Genomic DNA, 16,190 nt, shown 5'->3' on the forward strand with positions numbered 1-16,190 from the left:
ATAAAACATGGCTTCAAATATATTTAAAATTTTCTTTTTATCTCTAAAGCATTACGAACGCGTACCTATCTTTTTAGGATTTTTCAAACTAAAATTTGTAGTCCAATAGATACTTTAAAACAAAATCAACCTGAAAAATGTTTGAGTAGGTACTTTTGCACCCCTTGCGGTAATAATTGATAGTATCACAATTTATCTTCAACAAAAGTTCAACATAATATTAAAAAGGTTAAAAATAAATAAGAATGTATTTGATAGAATACAGAGTACGGAAGATACATTTTTTATTCCGAACTTTATTTTCTTCTGTTCCTTGCAGTAATGTTTCGTCTTATCAAAAATTGTTTCAGAAGAAAGTTTTACTTAGTATTTGAAGATTTACAATAAATTGTAACAGATTTAATAGTGAAGCAAATTATGGATTTATTTGTCCTTTAACACCTGGTTTTTCCACACTTTGCAGTTATAATCGGTCATATACAAATTATGTAAATTATGAAAATTATTTGGTATTGCTCTAGCGAGATGTAAAAACTTCATACAGATGCGATATTGTTTTTTTAAGGGAGTTCGTAAACATGTTACTGTCCTTTGAATCAAATGTGTAATGTTATAAAATTTCAGACATTTATTCTAAAAGTATGTAACCTATAATTAATTTTTGATATTTTACTTTCTGCGCGTCACTTGCGAACAAATAACTAAGTTGTCTTAGTATAAAAAAATAGTAGATCTAGGCTTAACGAGATTGAATTTTAAACTCCGGTTACATAACATTAAAAGAATACGAGTGAAGTAGTTAAGATCCTATAAAGTGTTCGTTTATTCATCAATAAAATTAGACATTCATTTCCTAATAAAATAGGTTAATTTTTCTTGTTCAAGTTACTTGTGATCCTATAATTTAAACTTGTTAGAAGTAAAATCATGTCACAAAGCCTACCGAGTATGAAATAACCAAACAAACGGACTTAGCTATATATTTAAATATATTATAACAATTATACATACAAAATATTATTAATACAATTTTTCTTAGTTATATTTGTATTCAATAACCTGTAACTAAAAAACAAATTTTGTATGTCATCAGATTTGAACCACAGACACAATTTAAATTTTACTTTGTTATCCGTACTATCACTCGAACCATTAGGTACACTGCCGAACCACAGTTTTTGATGTGATAACGTCTTATAAATCGATGAACGCCGGCTGCACGCATGAAAAATTGTCACGTTCCGCCTGAGCCGAGCGTGCAAGAACCGGCCAACCACCGTGCGAGAAAATCTTCTATAATATCAAACAGATTAAGGCGGGCTTTTTAACTAATTGTTCATGATGATATTTAAACAAATTATTTAAATTAAATTTGCAAAAACTGTAAATAATATTTGAAAATTAAAAAGTATGCAATTTTTCATCAATGATTTCTTATGACGTGATCACGTAAAATTATCTTCCGTAAACCGACTTTACAGACAACCCCCCTTTTTTATTATTAATGGATTCTGGGCGTCACGAATGTAGATTTAATTTTTCTGATGGTTATATGAACTTTATCAATAATTATCATTAAACTCATCGTCTTCCACATCCTTTGTACTCGTTCTGAAATAAATATGTAAATAAATGGGTCGGGTTAGTACTTGAAAATGTAACCACCGGTCATGAACAAACACTAAACTCATTTAAAACACACATCAAATTGCTTCAGAACTTCATACAGGATTTATATAAGTTAAAAAAAATACGAGGTTCATGAGAATCAGCCATTTTATACACTGCGATCTGAACAAGCAATTGCTTTAGACATGTCTGCAGTGGTCTTGGCAAAGACAGTCTTATTCGTGTTCTTAATCAAGGTCTCAGCGACTATGAAACATGCTTATGCGATGGTGTTCTCAAGCAACGACTATGATACAGGAGAATGCCCTATCGTAAATAAGAAATATGGGACTATCATAAGATGGTCTTCATCAAGACTGTCTTGTTTGCAATCACTTGAGACAATCTCAAGCAACGTCTATGGCACCCAAATATTTAAAAAGAATGCATATAAGAATTTATTGACGAAGGAATTGCTCAAGACATTAATATGAATACCACAGAGTTTGTCGAATGCTCTTGTGACGGCCATATTTTCTTTCAATTAATAGTTTTATTTTCATTAGCTCTCCAATCACCTGTGTTAAGTTAAATGATATTTATGTATTTTGGCATGTATAATTATGTTGAGATATACATCCATAAATGTTTTTGCCTAGTTGGCTTATAATAATTTTCACTATATTTTGGATTGTGTTTTCCAACAACCTATAAAGTAGAAACTTGATAATTATCTATTTATTGCCATAAATGTTTGCCTTTTGGATAAGCACAATAAAACGATTATAGTTAACCTACTTATTTTCTTTTTGATGTTTTTCCTGCCACCTGGTAAAGAACTACCTACTCATTAGGTTATCTTTCATTTGATTTTGATTTCTTAATATGCAGGTTAGGCCCCATCTGGGCACATCTTGTTTAACTTGGAATTTTGTGTGTGTAAACTTGGTAACCAGAGTTGAAGCTTGCATTGAGTATTGTTATCCCAGTGGGACCGGCCTCACATGAAAGGAGAACAGAGAAATTTGACCCAGTGTTAGCGTAAAAATATTTATTATAAATTACAAAATAAATACCAATAAAATCAGGTATGGAATGATTATGTTACATAAATTATGCAGAAAAAATATGATGGAAATGATTTACATTCTGACATCAAAAGCAATAAAGTAATACATCAAAATGAAGGCATATTTTTTTTTTACATTACAGAAATGAACATCTACAGATAAAATTCAGTTCAGAACATTACACAAATATGTAAGGTTGAAACACCATTTGGCACAAGCGATACACACTTTCTGATTAAGACATAATACACAAGTTAGTATGTGATTTGAAAAACCAAGTTGCAAGATTTAAAAAAAAATATCAAAAATATACAGGATTAGAGTGCTTACACCTGACCAACTAAATATCTCGAAAAATTGTTGTTCAGATTTACCATTAGGCCGATGCACTAACTCTATTATCACAGAATACTTGTCATGTTGGTAAACAACAAATGTCATGTTTATATACAGTAAGATCTCCTTATTCACACGAAAATACACTATCCTAACATCCTGCAGCCTAGTGTCTCCTCTAGATATTCGCACCACAGAGATAAAAACATCTGAACAAGAATTTTCAGTTAAATTTCTTTGTACGATTTTATTATTTTATCTGCTACGTCTAAAAAAAACCAGGCAATTATTTTTCTGAACTGGGAAGTATCGTTTCAAGTTTTTATTATGTTTTTATTATGTTTTAATACATATATGATTTTAACAATCTATAAATTTAATCATTTACATCACACGTGCACAAAAAGTGACATCTCCAGAGGGATGGCATTTAAAAAATGAGAAAAGTTAGAAATAATTCCAAATTAAGTTAAAAATCATATCCATTTTAGAGAAGCATACATAGTATGCTTGACGTGACAACATTGTGTCCAGAACAGAGGTCATAGCGCCTGATGAACGAGTCGATGTTATGCTAGACAAGCAGATTGTCATCCGCACAAGCAGGTCCTTGCGAGGGCCAGTTGCAAGCTCCCAGATTGGAATCATATGCCAGCTGCACTGGGCAGTTGAACACGTGAAGCGTGTAGCGTCCCTTCCACTCGTCCCAGTGACAAGCATAGAACTTGTTGCAGTACTTGGGGTGACGGAATAAGCCAGGCCTCTGGCAATCCACCGAACCTTGCAAAGTTTCGTCCGCGCCGCGCAGGCCTCCTGGACCGTACCGGTCGAAGGAGCTACCAGCAGCGACTCTGGACCCTTTGGCACCGACAGTGTTCGGCCTTCTACCGGAGGTCACAGAGTCCTGGAAGCTGGGACTGCCATTAAGCTCGTCAGGTTGTATGCCTGATGCAAGGAGAGCGCTATATTCGACATCCACAGAGGACTTCCCAGTTGGAGAAGCGACCGTAGGCGAGCCGGTACGAAGAACGCCTGGTCTGGGTGTGACAACTACTGGTGCCGAATTGAAGCGAGTTCGTGAACCACTGGCTGAAATTTCAGGAGTGGAACTCAGGGTATCATATGCGAGAGAAGGTGCAGGGGTTACGGAAGTATAGGAAAGCGCTGGGAAAGACGTAGGTGTGGCGTCGTATTCGAGAGGAGAGTATGTTGTCGCAGCAGATGTACGACCTCTAGAAGATGGTTTCTTGAGTGCAATTGCATTTGATCTGCATGTGCATTGGGCTCCAAGCTTGGCGACAAGAATAGGGTTGACATCGCTTAACCTCGTGACAACTACAACTGGTTCCTTTGAACCCTTCGTTTTGCCATAGCCAATTTTAACAGCTTCATATTCGACACCTCCATCACCGTTATAGATGGTTGCTGTACCAAGCTCTGTTTTCCCACCATCTGTTTGTATGTTATCACCAGACAACTCGGATGACGTAGAAAGACCCAAGTTTGATGTTGTGGTTGAATAAGTTGGCCTCTTGCTAGTGTACCTGAATGGTACAGTTGTTGATTCGAAAATTCCGGATGTTGAAGTAATTCTACCTCTACTACCACCTCTACCACCTGGTTTCCTAAACAGATCACCCTGTATTACATCACTTACAAAGTTTTCATTGTTGCTGCCAAATTTACCAGAATATTGATCTAATAATACACCCACATTTTGGTCACCACTTATTCTTGATCTGCTGCCAGAACCTTTCCTGCTCTGTCCAGGCCTGACCGAGTAACCTAAGTCTACAGAGCCTCCACTTACAGGAGTTGTGGATTGAACAGTGTTGGGAGAAGCAGTGGTAGATACACGGACCCTACCTGGTCTACGCGGAGGAAGATATCCTCTAGGAACTGATAATGGCGAAGTAGGCACGTAACCTACACTTGGACTGGATGTGTAAATGCCCTGGGTGTAAGTAACTGGGCGTGCAGTTGTCGAGTACACTGTTGAGGAAGGTATGTTTGATGTTCGGAATATGCTGCTGTCAGTTGTGGATATTGTTGGGTATGCTACTGTAGGGGATATAGTGGAGAATGTAGAAATAGAACTGGGGAAAGCAGTGGTAGAGTATGTATTTACACGACCCTTCGACTGTGGACGCCTTCTAGCACCAACTCTTCCACCAGTGTATACAACAGTCTGGGGAGTACTTATTATGGGTTGTTGATACTGATAAATATCTTGCTGAGCCACTCCAAAACCAGCTGATCCTGGATATTCCAAAAGAGTATTCGAACCAAAATCACTTCCATATCGAACACTTGATTGACTGAAGTTACTTACCAGTTGGGGATTATAACCTCCCTTCAATTGAGTTCTTAAGCCAAAGTTTTCGTCAACATTATAAATAGGTACTCTAACCTCCTGTAATGGAGTGAAAGGTGTTGATGTTGGAAAAATAACTGAAGGATTCTGGAAAGTGGTTCCAAGGGTGTATTTATTGCCTGAGCGGAATATGTTGGAAGGTCTCTTATATGTTAGTCCACTATCGACAATACCTGAGGCTAGAGGCCTTGGTGTTGATGATACGTCCAAACTGTTGAAAGTAACCCCTAAGGCAGGTGCTGCAGTTGTTGAAACTCCATTAAAGACAAAAGTCGGCTTGCTGTACACATAACCATCGTCTACTGAGGCCTGGTCTGCAGTAGAAATAGCGATACTTTGAGGTGTAGGTCTGAGCCTAAATCCAGGTCTTCTGTAAGTTGTTACTGGGACAGAAGTCACTGGATTAATGGGAAATTCTGGCTGAGATAAAATAGGGGCAATACTGGGGAAAGCCTGGGCAACCTGCTTCCTGAATGATGTTCGTAGAATAGTTTGCCTGGTGGGCTCAAAAACAGTCTGAGGTAGAACTGGAGACAATCCAATTTCAGGACGTCTGTAATATGGCTTGGGTGTGCTCTGAATAAAAGATGTTCCTGTTGTTTTCACAAAAGATTGCTGAGGTACAGTGCTAACTGTTGGCTGGATGAACTTAGGAAGAGTAGATGCAGTAGAAACATAAACTGGGCTAGGTGTGCTTTGATAAGTAACAGCAGGTACATCTACCGATAAAGGCTGCAAAATATTCGTTTGTTTTTGCTCAATTGAAGTAAAAGCAGGATTTTGCTGTGGAACAACAGGAACAAACTGTTTACTATCTACCCCTTGCACATACTGAGTTCTAGAAACTGCTGGTATCCTGAATGCAGGTCTAGGAGTGCTTTGATATGTAACTACAGGAACTTGTTGAGACACAGGTTGTAGAATCTGGGCTCCGCCAGTCCTGACAGGTGTTTCGAACACATTTTGTTGAACTAAGGGTGTAACTTTGCCAGTTGCTGTTACTTGTTGGAATCTAATCTGCGACACTGCAGGAGCACCATAAACAGGACGAGGAGTTGTACTTTGGAATACGACTGGTGTCTCCACTGAAAAAGGCTGTACTACAGGTAGTCGTGCTGCCTCGAATGTTTGCTGTCGAAGTATTGTTGCTCTAGGACGTTCAGTCACTGTTTCTACATACTGCGGTTGGGCAATTACAGGCCTTCTTCTAAGAGTTGGCTGTGATTTTCCTGCTATAAAGTAAGAAGCTGGTGTCTGACCAACTAATTTTACCTCGGGTTGCTGCACTACAGTTTGAATAACTTGTCCTTGAGGGTAAACGGTCCTCGGAGTACTCTGGTAACTAGGTCCATCATAAAATACTGTACTGACTTGGGGACGAGGTGTACTAAGCTGCAACAAAGTGGGTCTGGGTGTGTTCTGAACAAAAGAATATCCAGAAGATGGCCTCCTGAAAGATACCTGAGGCCTTCTGACATATGTCTGGACATTCGCTCTAGGAACATCAACAATGGTTGGTTGAGCCTGGATGACAGGGGCTGAAGTATATGTTTGCACGAATGGAACCTGAGCAAGGGGCTGGGCCACTGAGACCTGAGAAACTGGTTGAAAGACAGGCACTGATGTCACAGACTGAACGACTGGTACTGGTGTCACAGACTGAACGACTGGTACTGGTGTCACTGATTGAATGAATGAGGACGGTCTCACAGATTTGACTTTGGCACCAGACTGATAAATCGGGACATTACTCACAGGTTGAACAACTGGGATGGGGGTCACCGACTGAACGAATGGGGATGGTTTCACTGACTGCACTGTCTGGATCTGTGCCACTGGCTGAACAGCTGGGACCCTGGCAAATGGCTGATAAACCGGAACCTGACTCACAGGTTGAACATACGAGACCGGCGTTACCGTCTTAACAAATGGGGCTGGTGTTACAGATTGAACAAATTGAACACTATATACTGGCTGGACAACTGGCCGCCTGGCAGCAGGCAGGAACGAAACAGGACTCACTGGTTGAACTACAGAAGATGGTGTCACCGACTGAACAAGTGGAACTTGAGCCACTGGCTGAACAATTGGTACACGAGCCACAGGCTGAACAACTGGGACTGGTGTCACCGCCTGAACAACTGGTATAGATTGTGCTTGTTGTGTAACCACATTTAATCCTGGTTGGTACCTACCTGCAGGTGCATATCCTGTCCCTGAAACAACAGCAGCACCAGTTCCAATGGCACCACTTCGGGAACCAAATGGCACCAGAGCTGGCCTTGCACCTGTTCTTACTGCACCTGCATATCCTCCAGTAGCACCAAAAGCACCACCTTCCAAGCCTGATAGACCCACCAGATGCGTGCCCAAAACGACACCACCAGTGTTGTCTATTCTTCCTCCAGAAACAAACGAGTCGGGAAGAGATGCGAATGAAGGAATGTCTCGATCCCTGTAGTATGAATCGGAACCTTCTGACCTTTGCCCAGAGGCAATGTACGAAACTTTGTTACCACTTCCAAACGACCCTTGAGAAAATGCTCCCGCACCTGTACCTATCTGTTGTCTGCCACGCCCATACACATATCCTTCTGACTCTGGAGCTTGCTGTTGCTTATTTGCAGCTAAATTGAGAGCTGCAATATTTGCAGCAACTGCAGCATTATTCCGGCGTTGATATTCGGCATTGATTGCAGCAGAATTAGCAGCAGCATTATTTCGCCGCTCATATTCTGCATTTATAGCTGCAGCATTAGCTGCTGCAGCAGCAGCAGCACTGTTTTGCCTTTGATACTCAGCAGCTTGAGCTGCAGCAGCATTAGCAGCAGCTGCACTGGCAGCAGCATTGTTCAACCGTTGGTAATCTGCTTCTTCAGCTGCGGCAGCGCTTGCGGCAGCTGCAGCGTTGTTACGACGTTGGTACTCTGCAGCTTGAGCTGCTGCAGCATTAGCAGCAGCTGCACTGGCAGCAGCATTGTTCAAACGTTGGTAATCTGCAGCTTCAGCTGCAGCTGCACTGGCAGCAGCATTGTTCAAACGTTGGTAATCTGCAGCTTCAGCTGCAGCAGCATTTATGGCAGCAGCATTGGCTGCTGCAGAATTTGCGGCAGCTGCAGCATTGTTACGCCTTTGGTACTCTGCGGCTTGAGCAGCTGCAGCGTTAGCAGCAGCTGCACCAACAGCAGCATTGTTACGTCGTCGATATTCTGCAGCTTCTGCTGCAGCAGCATTTGCCGAAGCGATATTAAGTACACCTACAGTGGCAGCGTTATTTCTGTACTGGTAGCCTGTAGCTTGAGCGCCAGCAGCATTTATGGAGGCAGCATTAAGAGCAGCAGCATTGACTGCAGCAGCATTTGCGGCAGCTGCAGCGTTGTTACGACGTTGGTACTCTGCGGCTTGAGCTGCTGCAGCGTTAGCAGCAGCTGCACTGGCAGCAGCATTTGCGGCAGCTGCAGCGTTGTTACGACGTTGGTACTCTGCGGTTTGAGCTGCTGCAGCGTTTGCAGCAGCTGCACTAGCAGCAGCATTTTTCAACCGTTGGTAATCTGCAGCTTCAGCTGCGGCAGCATTTATGGCAGCAGCATTGGCTGCAGCAGAATTTGCGGCAGCTGCAGCGTTGTTATGACGTTGGTACTCTGCGGCTTGAGCTGCTGCAGCGTTAGCAGCAGCTGCACTGGCAGCAGCATTGTTCAACCGTTGGTAATCTCCAGCTTCAGCTGCGGCAGCATTTATGGCAGCAGCATTGGCTGCAGCAGCAGCGTTGTTACGACGTTGGTACTCTGCGGTTTGAGCTGCTGCAGCGTTAGCAGCAGCTGCACTGGCAGCAGCATTGTTCAACCGTTGGTAATCTGCAGCTTCAGCTGCGGCAGCATTTATGGCAGCAGCATTGGCTGCAGCAGCAGCGTTGTTACGACGTTGGTACTCTGCGGTTTGAGCTGCTGCAGCGTTAGCAGCAGCTGCACTGGCAGCAGCATTGTTCAACCGTTGGTAATCTGCAGCTTCAGCTGCAGCAGCATTTATGGCAGCAGCATTTATGGCAGCAGCATTGGCTGCAGCAGAATTTGCGGCAGCTGCAGCGTTGTTACGACGTTGGTACTCTGCGGCTTGAGCTGCTGCAGCGTTAGCAGCAGCTGCACTGGCGGCAGCATTGTTGCGGCGTTGATATTCTGCAGCCTCCGCTGCAGCAGCGTTGGCAGCTGCGATATTCAGCGCACCTACATTGGCGGCGTTATTGCCGTATTGGTAGCCTGCAGCTTGAGCGCCAGCAGCGTTGAGAGCAGCCGCGTTGGCGGCCGCAGCAGCGTTGTTGCGTCGTTGGTACTCTGCAGCCTGAGCAGCAGCAGCTCTTGCTGCGGCAGCATTGACAGCTGCGCCACTGTCTATGGAGGCTGCAGCGTTGATGGAGGCGTCGCCGTATGCAGCGCCGCCGGCGCCGTAGCCCCCGTGGCCCAGAGCGCCCGCGCCGAACTGCACGGCGCCGAAGTAACCCGCGGCTCTGAGGCCACTCCCACATCCTTCCACCACCCACGGCCAGTCGCATGTCAGCGATCGCTCGTCAAACACAAGCCCGAAAGGACACCTGGAAAATAAAATTTCAAAAATATATATCAATTCAATCTTCACACACATGAAACCGTAGCATAAACTAACATCTATGGCTATTATATTACCAACAGTACTACGTGTCCGGAGTAAGCACGCAAACAATCAAATTATATCGCTTATTTATGTCAACTCTACCGCTGTATATGATCAGTCCGGAAATTTTTAAAATTTTAAAGGGTACAATGCGCGTTATTTTGGATTTAAAATACCGTCGACCATGAGGTCATTCGAGTCGAAATAAGGGTTAAAAAGCAGAGATAGAACAGGAATAATATTTTTTTTTTTTAGGGGGAAAGGTGATTACCCTGAATAAACACACAATCCACCAACGGAAACGTCAACCTTGTTTCTCCCTTGCTATAAACCCTAACAGGGAATTTTTGAAACAAGGCGAATGAACCAACGGAACAACTCCTCCCCCCCCCCCTAATTTATAATAATGTATTTTATTCCCCCAAAGGCATTGGGAACAAAGAAGTGTTTTTATTAATTTGTGTTAATGATTTTGTGTTCCTTTTGTGTGTATGTTTTCATACCTTTTCCAACATATTAATTAATATCTGAACGTTAACGTCTGATGGACGTAAAACTTAATATTCACAATATCTGGTGGTCATGTTGAGAATTTTGTGTGTGGTACTTATAAGATTCCGGTTCACTAATTATTAGGCTTCCTCATTTCCAAGACTGGTCATGCAAAAAACTGGATTTTGTTTCTAAATGCATAATTTGTAATGACGCGTTTAATTCTCTCAGCACTGATTACTAGCAAAATAAGAAAAAAAATTTCAACAACAGAAACTTTAAAAATCCACTTCAGACTTTAACTCTAATGAGAGGAAAGATACGTAAGAACGACAAATAATTTAATTAAAATTTACTTTTTATACATCCGAAGTTAACTTATGCTCTTGTTACAAGTGATTGTTTATCATCGTGATTTTCGTTTTACATAACCCAATATGATTAGAAGGCTTATCATCGTGATTTTCGTTTTACATAACCCATTATGATCACAAGAAAAGAAGCAAAGTGTTGCTGTGAGTGAAGACAGGACTGTTGCACGCTGCGAGACTCACTGCACCTGAACTCGTAGGCGGTGAGCGGGCTGTTACTGTGATTGTTCATCATCATTTAACATAACCCATTTTGATTACAAAGTGTTGCTGTGAGTGAAGACAGGTCTGTTTTACGCTGCGAGACTCGCTGTACCTGAACTCGTAGGCGGTGAGCGGGCTGTTACAAATGATTGTATATCATCGTGATTTTCCTTTTACACAGCCCTCTATGATCACACAAAGAAAAGAAACAAACACAGTGTTGGTGTGAGTGATGACGGGACTACACCTGAACTCGTAGGCGGTGAGCGGGCTGTTACGAGTGATTGTTTATCATCGTGATTTTCCTTTTACCTGACCCATGGTGATCACACAAGAAAATAAACAAACACAGGACAAAGACGGGACCGCACCTGAACTCGTAGGCGGTGAGTAGGCTGTTACGAGTGATTGTTTATCATCATTTAACATAACCCATTTTGATTACAAAGTGTTGCTGTGAGTGAAGACAGGTCTGTTTTACGCTGCGAGACTCACGGTACCTGAACTCGTAGGCGGTGAGCGGGCTGAGGCCGTCGCGCGCGTGGTCCAGGCAGGCGAAGAACCAGCGGCAGTTCTCCGGGTCGGCGTAGTAGCCCTCGACGGCGGGGCAGGCGTAGCGCGCGCGCGGCACGGGCGCTATCTCGCTGGAGCCGGTGCAGGGCGACCCCCGCGGCAGGGAGCCCGGCCACACGCACACCTCCCAGCGCTCGTCGAAGGCCAGCCCCGCGGGGCAGTCGTACTCGAACACCGTGAAGTCCGCCGACCGCTGGTTGAACTTCACGCAGCGGTAGAACCTGCGCACACGAGCCACCGCGCTGCCACTCCACCGAGATCTTGAAGGAACACCAAGGAGCGGAGAAGAGAGGAAGACCAAGGAGCAGAGAAGAGAGGAGAATGAGGGATGAGGACCAAGGAGCAGAGAAGAGAGGAGAATGAGGGATGAGGACCAAGGAGCAGAGAAGAGAGGAGAATGAGGGATGAGGACCAAGGAGCAGAGAAGAGAGGAGAATGAGGGATGAGGACCAAGGAGCAGAGAAGAGAGGAGAATGAGGGATGAGGACCAAGGAGCAGAGAAGAGAGGAGAATGAGGGATGAGGACCAAGGAGCAGAGAAGAGAGGAGAATGAGGGATGAGGACCAAGGAGCAGAGAAGAGAGGAGAATGAGGGATGAGGACCAAGGAGCAGAGAAGAGAGGAGAGTGAGGGATGAGGACCAAGGAGCAGAGAAGAGAGGAGAGTGAGGGATGAGGACCAAGGAGCAGAGAAGAGAGGAGAAATGGTGGAGGGACAGAGAAAGATGGATGCGTTTTACTTTGCCGACTCATCCGTAGGCTGGAAGCAGCTGATGATGATGATGATTACCTTAAGTACCCGGCGTTGCCCAGGATTTACACATTGCGAAGAAACTCTTTTATTTAGTATATGTACATATATATTTTTTTTAGCAAGCCTTCTTTAGTCTGAGACGGTGTGCTTATAAACTCAAGGTGTTACGTATTCCCCCGTTTCCATCCTTTGGTGTTACTGGAGACTATTTAACAGGGCTCATTAATTTTTTTTCATAAGGGGAGATTTGGAATATTTAATTTAATTGTCAAATGTTATCGAATTCTGCTTTAAGTTGTAGTTTCCTCGAAATATCACGTGACGTTCTGCGTATTTCGTTGGTCAAGCTTGCAAAAATTTCATCGAGAATATTACTTAAAATAATACAGAGCGTGATAAATATGCACAAATTGTGTTTCCAGCTACATTTCTTGACGTGAATAACACATAGTTTCCGCACCCGCTGCTAGAATTTGCTTCAGGAGCAGCTACGTCGATTATTGAATTATTTGATCAGCAGACCGAAATTTTAAACTATATAGTGAAACGTCTCTGATAAAGCGACAAAGATTTGAAGAAAAAAAATACTAAACTCCGGCTTTAGATCTGATTTTCGACAAGAAATATTATTAAAATACGGCACATCTTGCTAAAATTCTTTAAAAAGTTAATGATATTAAGTTTCCCTTTGGCTTTGTGAACTTTGGTTTACTCCATGTGCCATATATGGCAGCACCATGGTTACACATTTCCGTTCCATGTGACCTCCGTATCATACACGAAATTACTCCTACAAAATGCCTTATATTTAGAGTTCCATTAAATGTTTCCTTCAGTATAAGTTATGCTTTTTTCATTTTATTTTAAAATAATTTAGTTTGTGTGTATAAATTTTTGTATATTATGACAAATCTGAGCTTAGTTAAAAAAAAACGCCTCCTGCATAAATACTGTGATTTGTTTGAAAAGCCGTAATTAGTATAGCCGTTCAGTGAAAAGTTTATGATCGACTTTATTTGGCTTTTTGTAACATTTGACAATCAAGCATCAAAATCCATTAAATAATAGTTCTTAAAAGTGGTCAAAGAAATAATTTCCACCAGCAGCTTTTAATCGAAATATTATCATATTAATTTGTTTTATTGGCCTTTGGTGGGACTTGTATGTAGAGTGACGTAAGTGTAGCACATTTTGGAAATTATGTTTCTGAATTGAGGAGGGATCATTAAACTGAAATAAATGTAAAGCCATCGATGCCAATCAACAAGCATAGTACATTTTGTTTGCAAGTGTGAACCTAAAGTGGTTGAATGCGCCTGCAGGTAGGCAACCGGGAAAACCACTCGTCTGTGCCGTGTTGCATACCTATGGGCGCGTGCTATTTCAGGTGGTGGTACAAAGCTCTAAGATAGTGAGTGTTACACGTGGAAACGTGTGCATATTATGAAGAACACAACTTTTTCAACTTTTTGAATCGTTATGTCTCAGAAACGATGACTCTTGGGAGAAATGGCGTAAAGACAATGTTTATAGATAATTGCATGATCTACAAGTTTAGTCTGACCTATTTTTATGATAATACTTACCGTTTGGCTGAAAAACGCAAAAAAAAAAAAAAAAAAACATATTTGCGAACTTTGACATTGAATAATTTTTTTTTCACATGTCGGATCGATGGGGACTTTTCACATTTCATTTATAATGGTGTTCCGAATATTCGTACAAATTTTTCAGCTATAAGCGAATTTTTGTAACCTTACCCCTATTTTTTTGGGGCTAACTTGACCGGGATATAATAATTATTAAATACGTTTCAACGTCTTTCTTGTTATAAAACGCTGCACAAACTATCGTCGACTCCATTCCACACGGTGGCAGCTGAGCTGTTGCAGCCGAGAGGGCGCACAAAGTAGGTAGTACACCCTTGCCGAGAACACTCGAACTGCGTCCTGACCTGTTGCAGCCGAGAGGGTGCACGAAGTACCCTTGGCGAGAGCACTCGAACTGCGTCCTGGCCTCGCGCCTCACGACGTGCACGGCTCCCAGGTTGTCCACCACGCGCGTGATGCGGTACGGCGACAGCTGCACGTCTCCTGCGGGAACACCGAGCACGCTGTGACACCTGCCCGACACTGAATCACACCGACAATCTCTCTGGCTTCAGGTACGTCACGACAAAATCGGTTGAAAAAACGGGGGAGCTGAATTGTTGCCCCTTGGATGGGCAGCCCTTCAGGATTTTTCTGACAGTGGTTAGTTTGTAAAGTGACCTAACCTAACCTAAACTAAACTAACCACTGTCAGAAAAATCCTGAAGGGCTGTCCATCCAAGGGGCAACAATTCAGACAAACTTTCAAAAACACCACTGTCAGAAAAATCCTGATGGACTGCCCATCCAAGGGGCAACAATTCAGACAACCTTTCAAAAACACCACTGTCAGAAAAATCCTGATGGACTGCCCATCCAAGGGGCAACAATTCAGACAACCTTTCAAAAACACCACTGTCAGAAAAATCCTGATGGGCTACCCATCCAAGGGACAATAATTCAGACAACCTTTCAAAAACACTACTGATAGAAAAATCCTGAAGGGCTGCCCTTCCAATGGGCAACAATTCAGTCGCCCCGAAAAAACTCTACATGAAGTATGGTTTAAGGTACTTCTCAATGTTGGTATACGTCTTTAAACTTGGGGTCTGAACATCAATTTTAATATAGATATTATTTAAAATAGAAGCCAGAGCGTTTGGATTATACTTCACTGAATAAATTTATATTTTTGGTAACATTTTTTATTTCCACATGTTTTTGTGGTGTTTACTACCCTTATGTTATTCCAATGAAATAATTTTGCTACCGTGAAAAAAATATTCGAGGTCATTGAAGAACATCATTCATTAAACATAAGCAAGTGGCAGACCCGTGATGCACCACGAGCAGGGGAATCTTTAAAGGAATACCATGCTTGCTCTGCCATGGAAGACACACACACAACACCACAACCAAGTACCGTCCAGAATCCATTCCGGCTGCGAAAATTATTCCAAGTCCAATTTTCACCTTTGGGGGTTGCCCCTCCCCCTAATTGTAGAGGGGCTTCCTCAAAGCTTTTAATACAATCACTGGGACGAGTTAGAACTACGAGCGAAACTTTCGTTCTTGAATAATGAGTATGATCCAGACGATCGTAATTACCTTCTCTATTACTATCAATTAAAACGTTATTCGAGCATAACTTAAAAGACGTATACCAAACTTCGTAAACACTTCAGACCATATGTCGTATAGAAGTTTCCAACTTATTTTGTCGTGATGAACCTGCCCCAGACGTATGTCGGTCGAATTCAGACTCAACCTGTAAACAGGTTCCACCAAAAGTTTGACTATTAATAGATTAAAGATGACATAATTTGGTCACAAAATTCTAGTAGAAAAAACTTATAATTTCGATCTCTCTTAAGAGTTCTCAATGGATACATTATAAGCAATAAAATTCCCGATGTTAGTTATTATTTTAGTAAAACAACATTTAGAATTATTGATAATCTTAATAACAGCGGTTTTTTCCCCTTCAAGGTTTTGGAAATTATGGACTGTGTACGAATTTAGGGTCAATACCATAATATTACATTTTCTGTAATTTCACCAGTATGGCGAGGTAAAATTAATAAAAGACAAACATATTTTTAGTAATTAAAATTTAATTTTGTTTAGAATATCAATTATCAAAATTAATGTTGATTCTATTACTAAACTTTTTATAT

The 16,190-nt window shown here is 42.0% G+C and overlaps 1 protein-coding gene across 2 annotated transcripts in view; it reads right to left on the bottom strand.

Annotated features, from left to right (window-relative positions):
* Window positions 1–2,514: 2,514 nt before the first annotated feature.
* LOC134537730 (uncharacterized) overlaps window positions 2,515–16,190 on the bottom strand; it is a 316,852-nt gene continuing 303,176 nt past the window's right edge. For both annotated transcript variants that reach the window (XM_063378478.1, XM_063378479.1), the window contains exons 13-15: window positions 14,379–14,517; window positions 11,600–11,893; window positions 2,515–9,973 (exon numbers count right to left, since the gene is read on the bottom strand). In XM_063378478.1, coding sequence (XP_063234548.1) covers window positions 3,589–9,973; window positions 11,600–11,893; window positions 14,379–14,517 — 6,818 coding nt within the window. In that variant the 3' untranslated portion in view covers window positions 2,515–3,588. The remainder of the gene's footprint in view (window positions 9,974–11,599; window positions 11,894–14,378; window positions 14,518–16,190) is intronic.

This window comes from Bacillus rossius, chromosome 12 (assembly GCF_032445375.1).
Source record: "Bacillus rossius redtenbacheri isolate Brsri chromosome 12, Brsri_v3, whole genome shotgun sequence".
NCBI lineage: Eukaryota > Metazoa > Arthropoda > Insecta > Phasmatodea > Bacillidae > Bacillus > Bacillus rossius.